General features: G+C 48.5%; 6 protein-coding genes across 6 annotated transcripts; 3 read left to right on the top strand and 3 right to left on the bottom strand.

The window, feature by feature from the left end:
- Positions 1-342: 342 nt before the first annotated feature.
- ASPWEDRAFT_48740 (uncharacterized protein) lies at positions 343-2,225 on the bottom strand (the record flags this gene model as incomplete). Its single annotated transcript, XM_040837153.1, has 5 exons — positions 343-1,239; positions 1,306-1,500; positions 1,560-1,832; positions 1,898-1,919; positions 1,972-2,225. 5 exons carry the CDS (start codon positions 2,223-2,225, stop codon positions 343-345), a joined length of 1,641 nt encoding a protein of 546 aa, XP_040692202.1.
- Positions 2,226-3,006: 781 nt separating this feature from the next.
- On the top strand, positions 3,007-6,005 carry ASPWEDRAFT_65537 (CeGAL family transcription factor). Its single transcript, XM_040838798.1, has 5 exons — positions 3,007-3,335; positions 3,424-3,515; positions 3,601-4,638; positions 4,695-5,292; positions 5,349-6,005. Exons 1-5 carry the CDS (start codon positions 3,207-3,209, stop codon positions 5,625-5,627), a joined length of 2,136 nt encoding a protein of 711 aa, XP_040692201.1. The 5' UTR covers positions 3,007-3,206; the 3' UTR covers positions 5,628-6,005.
- A 207-nt stretch (positions 6,006-6,212) lies between these two features.
- ASPWEDRAFT_36173 (sterol desaturase family protein) lies at positions 6,213-7,885 on the top strand. Its single transcript, XM_040834389.1, has one exon. It carries the CDS (start codon positions 6,675-6,677, stop codon positions 7,725-7,727), a length of 1,053 nt encoding a protein of 350 aa, XP_040692200.1. The 5' UTR covers positions 6,213-6,674; the 3' UTR covers positions 7,728-7,885.
- A 118-nt stretch (positions 7,886-8,003) lies between these two features.
- ASPWEDRAFT_36172 (uncharacterized protein) lies at positions 8,004-10,123 on the bottom strand. The gene is made up of 3 exons (XM_040834388.1): positions 9,594-10,123; positions 9,243-9,539; positions 8,004-9,193 (listed from the first exon to the last, which is right to left on the bottom strand). Exons 1-3 carry the CDS (start codon positions 9,798-9,800, stop codon positions 8,123-8,125), a joined length of 1,575 nt encoding a protein of 524 aa, XP_040692199.1. The 5' UTR covers positions 9,801-10,123; the 3' UTR covers positions 8,004-8,122.
- Positions 10,124-10,847: 724 nt separating this feature from the next.
- On the top strand, positions 10,848-12,782 carry ASPWEDRAFT_103635 (glycoside hydrolase family 32 protein; the record flags this gene model as incomplete). Its single annotated transcript, XM_040827583.1, has 2 exons — positions 10,848-12,342; positions 12,406-12,782. 2 exons carry the CDS (start codon positions 10,848-10,850, stop codon positions 12,780-12,782), a joined length of 1,872 nt encoding a protein of 623 aa, XP_040692198.1.
- ASPWEDRAFT_326806 (putative amino acid transporter) lies at positions 12,734-15,109 on the bottom strand. The gene is made up of 2 exons (XM_040833704.1): positions 13,971-15,109; positions 12,734-13,914 (listed from the first exon to the last, which is right to left on the bottom strand). The coding sequence occupies exons 1-2, from the start codon at positions 15,003-15,005 to the stop codon at positions 13,105-13,107; spliced, it is 1,845 nt and encodes a 614-aa protein (XP_040692197.1). The 5' UTR covers positions 15,006-15,109; the 3' UTR covers positions 12,734-13,104.
- Between the last annotated feature and the right edge of the window lie 124 nt (positions 15,110-15,233).

Below are 15,233 nucleotides of genomic sequence, written 5' to 3'. Positions count from 1 at the left end.
ACCCGTTTTACGACAGGAAAAGCTGGGATAAGACGTTGGAAGCCCACTCTTGTCGCTACCCCCATTTTTGGTTGATTTCATTTGATATGAGGGGTAATGCGAGCTCCATCGTGGATCGTGCCGAGGGGAAGTCCAGGATGATATGATAGATAAAGAGGGGAAGGTGGGGGGTACATGAAGCCTTTCCAGCGTTGATTGAATCTGCGGCTTGCACTTGGAAAACCATCTCTAAAGTATTTGCTTACCGCATGGGAAAACATGTTACATCTAGATGCTATTCAGATATCAAGCAAAAATAATTATATTCATCATTATAAAGTATAGTAAGCAATTCTACCACTACTAATTTTCAGCCCTCCAAATCTTCTCAATAGCAGCTGCAGCTCCTAATACCTTTTCCTCTTCAAGTTTCTTCCCAACAATCTGCAGGTTAACCGGATGGTCTTTCATTTCCTTCAAATCGTAAACATTCCAATTCCACGCATCCCGATCATTCCTCGGGTGATAAGGCTCAGATGGCAAGGCATCCTTATCTGCCTGCACCTTGCCAACGGGAAAAGTCAATGCAGGATAGTCGAGTATATTCCAAATCTTAGTGTACCCAACCCACCGCAGTGTCCGATGAGGAACACCAGTATGTGGCAGTGTAGGACTCAGAATAACATCGACAGGTTCCCCAGAAGAAGAACGCACGGCGTTCCATTTATCGAGATACTGTTTCTGGAGGGCCACTTTACGCTTGTTGAGCTGCCAATATTCGTAAACGGATATGGCTTTACTCTTGTTGATCAGGCTCTCGACATGAGGAATATAGGGCTCTCCGGCCACACTGACATCGCGACGGATATCCTCGCAACCGTCAGCAGCGTAATAGGTATCCATGAGTTGAATGTATTGTAAATAGTCCGAAGTATCCCAGAGGACAATCTCATGGCCATTTGCTTTCAATTTCTTGGTGAGTTCCATTAACGTCCTTTCAATGGGAGGGTGGACTTTCACAACTCCGTCGTCGAGAACTAACCCGATCACCATTGGACGTGTCTGTATTTCCTCGAAGGCATTGTCGTTCCAAGGAAGAGGCGGGCATTTCGGATCCAAATCCCAGGGCTTGCTATTCGCAATCAAGCGACTCACATAATAAATGGACGACAGATCGCGAGCCATTGGCCCAACGGCGGAGGGAACGTGTTCTTGCCCTTCAGTCGACACAGGGACTCCTTGGTATGGTAGTCTACTACTCTAATCCAGAGTCAAACCCAATGCCTCTTTTGGTCATAAACCGTGGCTGCAAGGATGAATACATACGCTTGGTTTGAACCCATACAATCCCATCACTGCCTGAGGAATTCTACTGCTCCCCCCAATGTCTGTTCCCAGACCGAATATAGAGCCATGCAATGCCAACAGAGCTCCTTCACCACCCGTAGAGCCGCCTGGGGTAAATTTAGGGTTTCTCGGGTTCACTGTCAGGCCCCAAAGAGGATTTTCGGTCTCGGCCCACTTTAAACGCTCATCAGCTCATAGCACACTTTTGGAGCCAGGAGTGGGGGTGTACAAACCATGATGCTTTGTGGCAGATTTGTCTTCGCAATCACAATAGCACCCATGCTCTTCAGTATCTGGACCAAAACTGCATCTTCTGTCGCCGGGGAAAATGAACGGCCCACATAGCCCAATGTCGTATCTACCCCTTTGATATTGAATTGATCCTTCACGGTAATGGGGATACCGTGCAGAGGTCCTTTGAGGTTTCCGGTCTCCTTGAACTCACGATCTAGGTCTCTGGCCTGGTGGAGTGCATCTTTGAAAACAACTTCTGTGATGCAATTGGTCTGGAAATCGTCGTCATCAGTAGGACTGAACTTCAATGTGATTCAGTTATTCAAGCATGACTCACGATTTGATGGGCTATGACAGCTCTAGAGAAATGTTAGAGGATCCTTAGTGATCTTTTTAAATCTATAGTCGTACCTTCTGATATAGGCTAGTGCGACCTGCTCAGCAGTGAATTTGCCCTGTCTCAGGTGGTCAAGGAGGATCGTGATGCTGTCAACATCTGTTATTTCTTGGACGATTGGATCGTGGTCCAGTCGAGAACGGTTTTCGACATCCTGGACTCGGGGAGGGCGTTGGTTTATATCATCAATGAGGTACGGGTTCAAAGCCTGATCTCTCAAAAGCCGCTTTTGTGATACGGTCTGTTCCCATGTCTGAGTGTTACCCATTTTGTATTGATGAGGGATGTATGTGTCTTGATGAATTTCTATGTTGATGAAACCAAGATGCGGAGCAATCAGACTTTAAATCATTAGCTGCAGCCACCACAACTGCCTATCTATCATGGTATTGAGCATTGTTATCTCGGAAAGGCCAAGTCGGAAAACTCTCCGATCATTATCTCGACCATGTTCTGCGAGATTGTCGATATTTGTCAGATGCCTGAGCGCAATTGCCAAAACAGCAGTTATTAGTTACGTGATGGGGAGTTGGAGTTTTGGAGATAGTTCACTACGACTATTAGAGCTAGAATGTTAGCTGGGGATTCCATGTGGAGACGACGGGAAGTGCGGATTGAGTGCGGAGAGAGCAACTTGACTTACAGATGGGATCAAACTATGGCAACCTCATTAGCTAGGGACAAAGAATAGGAGGATGACATCCATGGTTAGTTTTTTTAGTCAAGTCTGATGAGACAAAATCCAGTTGGTTCGAAGAGTCTTTGCTGCCTTTTAGGACTGTGACGATGGAGTGCTCCGTAGTGTCATCAGATGGCTGACTTGGAAGAGAGACTCGAGATGGATCTGATTTCGATAAAAGCATCAAACCATTTGAACACTAAGTATAAGAAATAATAAGACTTTCAACGCCACGAGACAAAGCAAAAATAAAAAACAAAATAAAAAAGTGAAGATGAAGATCAACAGTCACAAACATAACTTAAAAGCGCGGGGCCTGAGCGGTTGCGGATTAGCGGGACTTTTTTTCCCTCCTCCAGATTTCCAACAAGACGAGGTCCAGCATCCAATCCTCCTCCAACATCCCGTCGGGGGCTTCAGATGCAGGAACATTATTGTGTTCCAGACGGCCGGCCGCTTCTTCTCGGCCCCTTCTTTTTTGTTTCGTTTGTCTTTGCTGGCTGAAAGGTGGATTCTTCAGTGGGATGAGATCCCACCAGGCCCATTCCCCTCGCCCAAGAATATGCCATCATGAACCCAAGCTCGACTGTTGATGATGCTGTGCCGCCGACCGGTGCCATCCGCACGCACGCCCGGAGTAAAACGTCCGGCTCTATCGCGAAACGGGCCTGTGACCAGTGCAAGTTTCGAAAAATAAAGGCAATTAATTTCTAACCATCCTTTCTTTTGCAATTCTTCATTGCTTCTGTGGCGGGAAAGCCCTGCTAACATTCTAAGCTTCATACAGTGCAGTCTGTCGCAACCATGCAGAGCTTGTGTTTCGATGGGCTTTGATTGCACGTTTTTCCAGCCCCAGAAGAAACGCGGCCCGACTGGACAGTGAGTTTGATCTTGTTTGATTTTGTTTTGCGATGTCAAACGCAATTCCGTCGCCGATCGTCTGACCTAACCATGATCTTCAAAGTCGTGTATCACAAATCCGACAGCAGCAAACCCGCTTGTTAAGGAAAAGCCCCCAGGACCAAGCCAGCTCGAATCCTATCCAAGATGCCGCCTTTCCATACCAAGGAGGAGCTCCGTCTCAGGAGATGGGTCAAAATGAGACAATCCCGATGCCAGAGAACGCACACTGGCCTGTCCAGGGCGAAGTCCCTGTGCCTGTTGATGGAACTGGACTTGCACCACCACCGTCTACCTCTGCGGCGCCTGTAGGGCCCGGATGGGGCGCCGATGTTTCATCGATAGATTCTCACAGCAACAGTGCCGTCAGCTGGAACGACCGGAATGATGTCGAATACTGGCTTCCAGACAATCTGGAAGCCCAGGTCCCCATGTTTGATTTCCCAGGAACCAACATCTACCTAAAAACTTCCCTTCCGTCTATCATTCAGTCAGAGGCAGATGCTCCTGGGTTAGAATCGCATCCCGTAGAGCCCCCAAGTATGCCTCTGCAAAACATGGGGGCTTTGCAATCAGAAGGGGGGAATACGAGGTCCGTATGGCCACCTTCGATCATCGAGGCGAATATGATTCCGTGGATTGAGGTATATTTCGACCGGTTACATCCAACATTACCACTTCTGAATCGATCATCTTTGTTCATCCGAATGCTGTCCCAAGAGCACCGGAAAAACCCTCAATTCGGTTCCATGCTTTTGTCCTTGTGCGCATTTTCACTCACCCAACCTATTGAGATTGATGAACGACCAACGTCATCATCTCGCGCAAACCAAGCCAGATCTATGATGAACGAAGCTACCAGAATGCGTAGCTGTTCGGATTTCGGGGAAAATCCAACAATTGAGGCGGTGCTCACGAGCTTTTTCCTCTTTGGCTGTCTTTTCGGGAGCAATCAGCACAACGCTGCATGGCTTCGCTTGCGAGAGGCTTTAGACCTCGCCGCAACCCTCGGATTGAATAATCCCGATCTATATCACGATTTATCCAGCGAAGAAAAAGGCCAAAGGTTGCGAACCTATCTTGTACTATCTATAACAGAGAGGTGTGCCACGACGACTGCTTGCCATACCACTTTGAATATAGCTGATAAACTCACAGGGCCTATGCACTTCAACGACGACATCCAATAACATTCTGGGGCAAGCCTGGGTTTACACTGCGCTCCGTCAATGATTTCATCCACAATGCCACTCACAGTCTTGTATCCGGGATCATTGTTCACAACGAAAAGGACGCCGAAGGCATGATGGGATTGGCTCGTCTGATGGAGTTGTTCGACGCGATCGACGAGGATGTCATCGATTGCTGGAATCGGCGATGCACAATAAACAATGGTTACTGCGAAAAGCTCACACAGGAAAAAGCGTTGGCGATCCATCAAAATCTTGGCCGAATCAGTCCTTCTGAGCGATTCAAGGGCTATGACTGGTTTGAACGCGCCAAGTCAGTTCCGGGTGAAACCCAAAGTGCGCTGTTAAGTATGGGTCTGCGAGAGACGCAGAGTGCCGATATATTTATTACACAGAAATGGCTTCAAAACCGAATCTGGGTTCTCTGTTCTACACATGGTCTTCTCAGACCAATATCCGACCGCCATGAACTTAGTTTCAACTACGCCATCTCCATCGCAAAGGAAACATTGGCTATATGTCAATCACTACGCCTGAGCTCTATGGAAGCTCACGGGATAGGTTTGGTAAGTTGGTTCCATTTGCCAATCGGGTTTTTTCTGTTCCTTACTCATTGTATTAGGCCGAGAAGTTGTATGACATTGCCACAAGCGCCATCAATGTTTCTTCCAATATTCCCCCGCCACCTGGAAGTGATTACGCTTTAGCCCCCTCTGACAATATATCCCCGCATGGTGGTACAGCATCCGCTGTTTCGTCCCCTCAGAACCTAGCCGAGGACTTCATGCTATTGTTAACCAGTCTGAGGGGTGGGAATCACCCTTTCCTTGAAAGGTTCAAAGCGTTTCTAGCCTCACCGCATGGCATTAAAAACGAATACTCACATTGGGTCCCGCAATAATTTGAACCGACTATACCACCCATTTGCTCTACCACCATCCGTTCTATCTTTTCGCTTCTTGGATACCGGCGCTTCGATCTGCGACTGCATCACGCTAGATCTTTTTTTCTCCTTCTTCTTTTCTTTCTCGTCTAAAGGGCTTTAAATCTGGGTTTAAGGGGGGCGTTCTATCTTTCTAGACGGTCATGTATCTGCCCAATAGTGGAAGAAGTGAACATTAAACGCGACTATATATAAATCAACCTGGCTAAGTGTAGGCCATGAATCAGTATTCATATGAAGATAACTAACTACTGAATTTTCTCGTTGTACTTTCCACTTTCATTAGTATCCAAAATGATCAATCTTGCAGCCTGGGCTAGAGAAGACCGACTGTCCAAATACGATGCTGGACTACTCACCCTCATCGAGTCATAATAATGGCATTATTGACGCCACTGCTATGTATGAAGTTGTGATAAAGCGAGATCATATGCCTGTCGAAGCTATTCCTAATTGGGAAAAAGTTGCGTGATTGGCCAATCGCTGATATTGAGTTGGGATTCTCTAACCGGGCATCCAGCAACGTCTATCAGTACATCAAGTGCGATCGACACCATCTCTTCTCCTTTCCCGCACTTGAGATTCATGACGCAGATGAACAGTCGTATGAATATCAAATCCACCAGAGACAACTCGCTAGAAGAGAGGCTTGCTGGTGATCCGGTACCCCGAGGTAGACTACGCGGGGTTGGCTTCCTTCACATGCTGATTTAATACCATTCTTCTGGTTCGTTTCTGTTGGGGATTCGATATGGATCTTCTCCATCTCCAAGTGCTATTAGTGTGGACACTTTGTTGAGAGACACGATCCACTCATGGATGGTTTTTTGTCATGGGTCGAAAGGCTTTCACATGTTCAGGCACATCCTCCTGAACCGCCGAGTCCACTGGCGACACTTTTACTAAGATGTCAAGAATAATAATATATAAACCAAGGGTGCGGGAACCTCTCAAGATGGAAACATATCCAGATCAGATATTATACCTATCGATTGCCTGCCTGTCATGGATACCAACACCAAGCCCAATCCGAAGGATTCAATGAAGTCAACCTGGCGTCACCAGTCCCGAGACCAATGGAGCGTCTACCACTGGCTTCTAGAGATCCTCAACGCTCATCCCATTACCCTTGATCAAGAAGTGCCTGTTCACACGAAAGATGAAAAGGTTCCCTACATGCCACAGTGGTCACTGAACCTATGGGTGATCTTCTACTCCTCTCTTCCGCTCCTCTTTCACCAAGCCTATGCGTCATATACAGGCCGCAACCTGGGCCCGATCGCCGTTTTCAATCTCTATTTCTTTGCCTTTAATGCGACTGTCCTCTGGCAAGTGCAAATTCTCCGCCGCCTCGGTCATACCCTCGGTTTCTTGGATGGCGACAAGCATGAACGGGATGGTGTGCCTGATGTTGGCGTAGCAAAGGTTGTGACCTCGCTCTACAAGACGACCGGATCTCGTCTGGTCCTGTCGACATACTTCTCCTACCACAGAAGCCAGCTGCCAATGGAAATGAACTGGGCATGGCTTCCTCTTGAAATCGGTCTCTATGGTATTGTGCTTGACTTCTGGTTCTACTGGTACCACCGCCTGATGCACGATGTTGGTATCCTCTGGAAGTACCACCGCACCCACCATCTCACCAAGCATCCGAACCCCCTACTCGCCGCCTATGCAGACCATGAGCAAGAGTTCTTTGATATGGTTGGCGTACCGATGATGACATACTTCAGCCTTAAATTGATAGGAGTGCCCATGGGATTCTATGAGTGGTGGATCTGCCATGAATATGTTGCCTTTGCTGAGGTCTTTGGGCACAGTGGCCTCCGCGCTCACATGACAGTCCCATCAACCCTGAGCTGGCTGTTGCAGTATTTCGACTGTGAGATTGTTATCGAGGACCATGACCTCCACCACCGCAAAGGCTGGAGAAAGAGCCACAACTATGGCAAGCAGACTCGCCTCTGGGACCGCGTCTTTGGCACCTGCACTGAACGCATCGAGTCTGCAGAGAGCAACGTTGATTATTCGACTAAAGTCAATATGCCTTTGTTCTAATCGACTCGAGTCGGTTTCTCAAAAACCGGGCTGTAAAGACTTGCCATGTTATCAAAAGTCATTCAACAGTTGAGACCGTGATTCAGGCTAAGCTAGACGATAGGCAACGTCCATATTCCCCAAAGAAAAAAATGAAGGAAAAATGAAAAAAAAAAAAAAAAAGCAGAAAGCCGCAGTAGCATATAAGAAACGCAGCTGTGCTAAAGGAACGACCGTGAAGATTTATACCCTATACCCCTTCGACTACGGATAGAATCTATGTTGGATAATACCTTCGTTTGGAATGTGAATACGATTTGGAATGGAAACTTTTAGTAGACAGTATGTAAAGGTACATGGTAAATACCATTCAGGTGTCTATAGTATAAGATACATGCTGCGGCCGTGGCCATGATTCAAACTCTCTTTGACGGTTCTAATCGACTCTCACCCGTTTTGGCTGCGAGTGAAGTCTCGCATCTCCGCCACTTCCACACGGGAATTTTAGCATCATACATCTCGTCAATCTCCGCAAAGGTCCGGCCTCGCGTTTCAGGAATAAAAAAGTATACAAATATGAGGATACAGACCATACAACCCGCAAAAACCAGGTACGTCTTTGCCCCGAGATTTGCAGCGTCAGCAGAAGTGAGTTGGGGAACCGCTAAGGTGGTAATCACCGCGGTTGTTTGGGCACAGGCAACCGTATATGCCATGGTGTGGTTACGGAGCTTCGGCGTGGCTATCTCCGAGGGTATTAGGTTGGACATGGAGAAAAAAGAAGAGGCCCAGAAGAAATTGAAGACGAAGGACAAGGCGGCAATCGTCATAGTGGAGCTTTTGTCCGCGCTGAATGCTAGCCCGCCGGCTACAGCGTCGATGATGAAAAGGGCGCTCATCCCCACGAGCGCCGTGGGGCGACGTCCGACGCGGTCGATGACGAATGGGGCCGCTATGGTTCCAGCAAGGGTGCAGCAGGATGCAATGACGGTCAGAGAGAAAGGGCCACCGATCCCAAGCTCGGTTAGAAACACGGCAGTGTAGGTCGTGGAGAGAATGATACCGGACACTTGGTTGAGAGAGTAGAAGGAGCTAGCAGTGAGAGTTCGTTTGAGGTTCTTGCGCTGGAATATATCCCAAAACTGGACGTCTGAATTCTCTTCGCGTCTATTGTTTTCACATCGCTCCATGAGCCGGAGTTCATCTTCGACTTGTGAATCGCTGAAACCACGTAATTTGCGGAGGTTGCAATGGGCTTGCTCCGTTCGTCCTTTGGCGATCAGCCACTGGGGGCTTTCAGGAAGTGGTAGTGTCAGGAGAAAGAGGATAACGGGCAAAGCACATTGTATAGCCAGCGGAATAACATATGTTTCTCGGCCCCCTAGTTTTTCTGTCCCAAATACCACAATAGTGCCCACCACGCCAGCCGTCACATTCAGAATGTTGGTCAACGAAACACTTCGACCTCTCATGGAAGCGGGGACAACCTGTTGCATATGAGCATCCATGTGGGTATCAGAAGGTCGATTGTCTTACCTCGGAAAGATACAAAGGCGCAGTTGCATTGGAAATGCCAATAGAAATTGCACTCAAGAAACGCCCACACACAAACGCTGCCAGGTTAGGAGCGAAAACTTGAAGCAGCCCACCACTAAGAGAAACGATATATGCTCCTATGAGAGGCCATTTCCGACCCAGACGAAAGTTTAAGGGCGATGCCACCAGTCCCCCGAGAACTGATCCCACCAAGGGAACAGAGAATAGTATGTTCTGGTTGCGAGCGGTGAATGCGTATTGACCCGTGACTGGGTTGGGACCCTGATACTTTTCCACCTGGCAATCTGGTCAGTGAACTCGATTCCATCATCCACCCACACCCCGACTCACAAAGGGCTTCAGTGCGGCCACGGGCGAGATGATTTTGTCGTCGAAGCCAAACAGGAACGAAGCTGCGCCAAAAACCGTGCAAGCTAGGACCAAGAACGCATTGACAGTTGGGCCATGACAAGGGGCATCCACATGCTGAATCTGCCTAGTTTTGCCCTTGTCGGTTCTGGAGATCAACCCATCTTCTTGGACTAGATCCAAGGCCATAATTTCGACGACCTGTCGACCGCGACGAGGCGAAGTCGACGGCGTCAGATTAATAAGGAGCAGGGGGCAGCCTCCTCCACGACGTCAAGTCCCCATTCGATCGATGTGAGTGTGACGGCACCTGTGCTCGGCACGATCCCTGCCACGCATTATTGGAAAGCTAAGGGAATAGTAGCTCTGGTAGTGGAGCTTTAAAAAGCCATGTGCACTCAATTCAGAACGGCGAGGGGCGCAATTGATTCCCCAGATTGTTCCCCAGAAGACGGTTGTCTGGTTCACCGAAGGACGAGAATAGACTTTCGCTTAGTATGACTGTCAGACAGTGACAGTGTGACACTGCATCCATCGCTGGGCAGTGACTTCATAAACCCTCGTGGAGTGCCCTTTTGGCATTCTAAATGGCCGCGGAGAGTGCCAGTTCAAGAGTGAGTACAGTCTTGGATGGAAAAGGCGTGTGTGAATGCCATAACTAAGCTCATTGCAGATGTTTTATCTCCCGAGACGACATTGGGCCTTATTATTTACCAAAGATGTCAGAGGCAGCGCCTTCATATTCTATAGCTTTAACACTTGATATCCGATATCCCCTCTAGCTCTTCCGATGGAATTGTCCAGGAAATTGGATCCGCCTTCCGTTTGCGTTCTTCAGTCGGTTTGCCGTCTCAGAATTTCCCCGACAATCTCCCGTTGTGGTCCTTTATCCTTTTACGCAGTACTTCCGAACAACTGCCGGAAAATTATACAGTGCAGTAATCATACTCGACATGGTTTTTTTTATCTCGGGGCTACTTTCTTCTCAGGATAGTCTCCGACAGAGTCATCTTAGATGGTGGCCAATGCCATCTGGTTTCCCCGAGCGCCTGATGCCACGCGTATCTTCTTTGGAAGTCAAATGATGATGTGATGACAATCGGTCTGATAATAAACTTATACTAGAGGGCGCGTCTTCCTTGCCATCAATCTCAGAAACTTGTTGCCTCAGACCCAGAGTACCCAGTGCACGTTTGCTGTCTGACTTGTGATCTGTCAGCTGAAACCCACGCCAACATGTCCATCATCGCAAGACGCAAGGGTGTGGAGGTGCTTCCAATTAGCGAAAGTTCTCCTCAAGTTCCGAATCATGAAAGGGACCAGGAGTCTCAACCCGTCGAGCACCAGACAGCAGTCTCTCGAGAGGCCTTGCGATGGCGACCATCTTTTCATTTAACAGCTCCTCATGGGTGGCTAAACGATCCCTGTGGCCTTGGATATGACCCCGCAACCGGACTTTATCATTTGGCCTTTCAGTGGAATCCGATCGGGAATGATTGGGGCAATATCTCGTGGGGTCATTCTGTTTCTTCCGACCTTGTTCTTTGGAAGACATCACCGCATCCATGTCTCACACCTTCCGCTGATTACGATAATTGTGGCGTATTTACCGGTTGCCTCCAATCAAGCAATATCAATGGTGAGCCAGGTGCTCTCACGTACATATACACATCAGTGGGGCATCTTCCGATCCATTACACCCTGCCGTATGTGGCTGGAAGCGAATCCCTTAGCTTAGCGGTCTCGCACGATGGTGGTACAACATGGCAGCGGCAGAATTGCAACCCGATCCTGCCAGGGTCACCTCCAGGTGTCAATGTTACCGGCTGGAGGGACCCTTATATCGGTGCGTGGCCATCGATGCAGCGCCATCCGAATATACCATCCTCGAACCTCTACGGCTTCATATCTGGAGGCATCGTTTCGGAGACGCCGACGGTCTTCGTTTACACAGTCAATCCCAAAAACCTGAAGGAATGGAAGTACATCGGGCCTTTAATCGATGTTGGGCTGAACTTTCGACCATCTCGGTGGTCCGGTGACTTTGGCGTTAACTGGGAAGTTTCAACCTTGACAACGCTAACCGACAGTGAACTTGCTTCAAGGGATTTCATTATAACGGGGGCAGAGGGATGTTTAGAGATAGGTAACCCGCAAAAAAGGGTGCCTCGCTCGCAATTATGGATGTGTGTGAAGCCGCGGTCTGAACTTGGGAAACATTGTGGATTTGAACCTCTCACAACATACGCATTTGGTGGTATATTTGACCATGGCTGTTTCTACGCTGCAAATTCCTTTTGGGACCCAGTTACATCCCAGCAGATCGTTTATGGCTGGATCACTGAGGAAGATTTGCCAGATAGCCTCCGCCATCGGCAAGGTTGGAGTGGTTTAATATCCCTTCCAAGAGCGATAAAACTGATGACGTTGCATAATGTCAAAAAGGCACGTCGTTCAGAGCTGAAAAAAATCACGTCCATTGAAACAGAAGTAAATTCGCATGGCACCTATACTGTCCGGACCTTGGGAGTGCAGCCAGACCAAAGACTTGGGAAACTCCGAGCCCTGGCGCGGAAAACTCAGCTTGCGAGCTTACAATTACAGTCTGCATCTCACCACGCTCGTCTCGAGAACACCATACCCCTGAAGACGCCGAGATGGGAAATGAATACAGAATTCGTCGTCAATGAGCAGTGTGCACTTGTTGGTATTGAAATTGGTCATAACCCTGGTAAGTCATGCTTTTGGTAACATCTCTGCACTATCTCGCCTAAGCTAACATGCATACCATCAGAATTCTCCTGTCGTACCCTCCTTTCGTGGAATCCATCCGGGGAGACTTTCACAATCAAAAGACCACAGGTTCTCGAATCGGGAATTAACCATAGCCCTGAAGTGGCCCCCCATACTCTCTTTACCTTTGATGATTGTGGGGAAGAAAAAGAAGAAACACTACGAGTCCAGGCATACTTTGACAAGAGCGTACTGGAGGTATTTGTGAACGAACGAACAGTCATCTCGACTCGGGTTTATTCACCAGAAGATTCTTGCGCTGGGCTGAGGTTTTTTGCGGAATCGAACAGTAGCCATGCAGATTCACAAGGTCACAACCCTGCTGCGGTTCTTGTACATGCGAATGTGTGGGATGGCCTGGGGAATGAGAGTGTATAATTCGCAGAATACACAATATAAAAGCACTTTTAACAGATATTAATGATTAATTATTATTATTGAACTGGACTGAATCTTATATTACTTTCCGGTAAGACATATATAGACGAAGATGTCACCTCTCATGGAAAACAACGTCAACCAATTGCCCGGATCATCATATGCCAATGACGCAAAGGCAAACAAAAAAAAGCAACGCTGTAAGCTCCGTTTTCATCATACACCCGGATTATATGCATGGGTATCGATTCATGTGCGACATTCAAGATTTTAATAATAGTTTAATAAGAAGGAAAAGGGGGAATGGCGATCATCGCTGAAATCATCTAGACCAGCGGAATTGCCAAAACTTCCAGCCAGGGAACGTGAGTCTGCCATCCCGTTGATGTATACGCCAGAAGTAAACGGGCACACCAGCGACAATGAAAGCCACAACGATCAGCGTCTGCAACGGTTCTGCGATGATGGCGCGACTGAGCAAGAAAAGGCTGACGCAGCAGAAGATAATAGGTGTCGTGATCCAGGTTCGGTAGGGTCGTTCTAGATGTGGTTCCCGGATCCGCAACACAATCAGACCGAGCACAGTTAGGAAGTAGAATGTATACCCGGCAACACCGTAGAAAGTGACAAGGGTCTTGAATTCGCCGAGGATGACATATGTCACGATAAGCACACCGTTCAGGGCCATGGCGTTGATGGGTGTGTATCCGATTTGGCTTTCATCCCCAAACAAGAGAGATATAGATTTATTGGCCCAAGATCGACGCTGCAATCGATTGCTTGCTGGGTTAGAGGAGCCACCAATTCCGAGGTTTCCAAATATCTCGGGCAAATAGCCTTCTTTACCAGCAGCGTAGACCAGTCTTCCGCTGGTGAAAATGGTGGCATTCAGACTGCCTAGACAGCTCGCAGAAACCACCAGGGCGAGTATCAGAGCGCCAACCGACCCAAACACTTTATCTCCAAACTGGACGGCAATCGTGTTGCTTGCTTCAATCGTGGAGTGAGGCAGAACCAAAAAGTAAGAAACATTTGCGAGTAGATAACAGAGAATGACCAAAGGCATGGCCGTGTGAATCACACGCGGGAGATCGCGATTCGGGTTTTTGAATTCGCCCGTCACATAGTTTGTCTTGTATCTTCGTTAGCAAAAGTAGAAGGTGTAGCCTGAATATAGATCACACATACGTTGTCCCAACCGTCAAACGCCCACAGACCCCCGTACAGTGCCACAGCAAAGCCGGAGATGTCTGTGTTGGTGCCTTCAAACCAACCTGTTTTCCATTCCTTGTTCGCACTGCCATTCGAAGAAAGCCCTGTTATGGCTACCACGATTCCGGTGACGGTGACTCCAATTAGAGCGATGAACTTGAAGAACATGAAAATGTCACCAATGCGAGTGACAACCTTGGTGGAGATGCAGTTCATCAGGCCTATGACAAAAAGCCCAGCGAAAGCAACACCCTTGTTGATCCACGGGTTAACCATTTCAGCATCTGCACCCACTACCGCGCGAACCACATATTCACCGAATATGATGGCGATGATGGCAGCGCTTCCAGGCTTCAGCACCAGGACGGCACACCAGGTGAAAAGAAAGCCCGCCCACTCCCCGAAGATTTTCGCAAGATATACCTGAGATCCACCATTTAGAGGGATCGCGCCTCCGAGCTCTGCATAGCTGGCAGCACCCGTCCATGCAAGCAACCCGGCAACGGCCCACACAATGAGCGACGCACCGGGGGACCCCGCATTGGCATTGACCTGGCTCGGAGAGGAGAATATCCCCGAGCCAATAATCAAACCAATGATGAGTGACAGCCCATTCAGATATGTTAGGGTCTTGTTCCTTTCCAACGATCCATCAATGATTCCACCTTGTCGGTCAAGCGCCGACGGGGCACCTAAGGGAGCGTAACCCCCTGCCGTCTGCGACAAGGGAAATAGCGTTCTCCCGAAATCAAACGCGGAGGATATGGAGTATGATCGGCCTGACCTCGATCGTCCTGATTCGAGGTTTGCGTCGAAATGGGACTCGGAAAGAGGGTCTTGACCCTCAAGAGAGAGCTTGCGCGACGAGGAGATGCCGGAGGGTGACGAGGAGCGGGAAGATCTACCTGCGGAGTCGGGCGAAGAGGACGCAAGAGAGGCGAGCTCTAGAGAATCTCGAGGGGCATGATGATTCTCGGACCTGCCTTCTCGTGAAAAAGTCGCAGGAGACATGTTGTAAAGCGTACAAGTCGGTCAATGAACACGGAGGATTGAAGTGGCTGATCAGTAGACAATGACGGGGTTCTCCATGCCAGCGCAGGGGTGATGTCAAATCCACGGTCCTAAGCAGTATCTATCTCCAGAACACGGATTACAAGAGACAATGGTCATCCGAACCAAGAGGAAGAGAAGGAGAGAAAACGAGAAAAGAAGAAAAAGCGATGATCGTCGCCAAGGGGT

This window comes from Aspergillus wentii, assembly GCF_001890725.1.
Source record: "Aspergillus wentii DTO 134E9 unplaced genomic scaffold ASPWEscaffold_2, whole genome shotgun sequence".
NCBI classification, from domain to species: Eukaryota; Fungi; Ascomycota; class Eurotiomycetes; order Eurotiales; family Aspergillaceae; genus Aspergillus; species Aspergillus wentii.
The sequence above is the reverse complement of the archived record's forward strand: the minus strand, read 5'-3'. Positions and strand labels throughout refer to the sequence as shown.

Coding starts and splice junctions, on each gene's coding strand:
- ASPWEDRAFT_65537 (XM_040838798.1), top strand. CDS start 3,207: ATGAACCCAAGCTCGACTGTTGATGATGCTGTGCCGCCGACCGGTGCC. Junction 3,516..3,600: donor AAACGCGGCCCGACTGGACA/GTGAGTTTGATC, acceptor TGATCTTCAAAG/TCGTGTATCACAAATCCGAC. Junction 4,639..4,694: donor GTACTATCTATAACAGAGAG/GTGTGCCACGAC, acceptor ATAAACTCACAG/GGCCTATGCACTTCAACGAC.
- ASPWEDRAFT_36173 (XM_040834389.1), top strand. CDS start 6,675: ATGGATACCAACACCAAGCCCAATCCGAAGGATTCAATGAAGTCAACC.
- ASPWEDRAFT_36172 (XM_040834388.1), bottom strand. CDS start 9,800: ATGGCCTTGGATCTAGTCCAAGAAGATGGGTTGATCTCCAGAACCGAC. Junction 9,540..9,593: donor TGGCCGCACTGAAGCCCTTT/GTGAGTCGGGGT, acceptor CCAGATTGCCAG/GTGGAAAAGTATCAGGGTCC. Junction 9,194..9,242: donor CGCCTTTGTATCTTTCCGAG/GTAAGACAATCG, acceptor CATATGCAACAG/GTTGTCCCCGCTTCCATGAG.
- ASPWEDRAFT_326806 (XM_040833704.1), bottom strand. CDS start 15,005: ATGTCTCCTGCGACTTTTTCACGAGAAGGCAGGTCCGAGAATCATCAT. Junction 13,915..13,970: donor CGTTTGACGGTTGGGACAAC/GTATGTGTGATC, acceptor CGAAGATACAAG/ACAAACTATGTGACGGGCGA.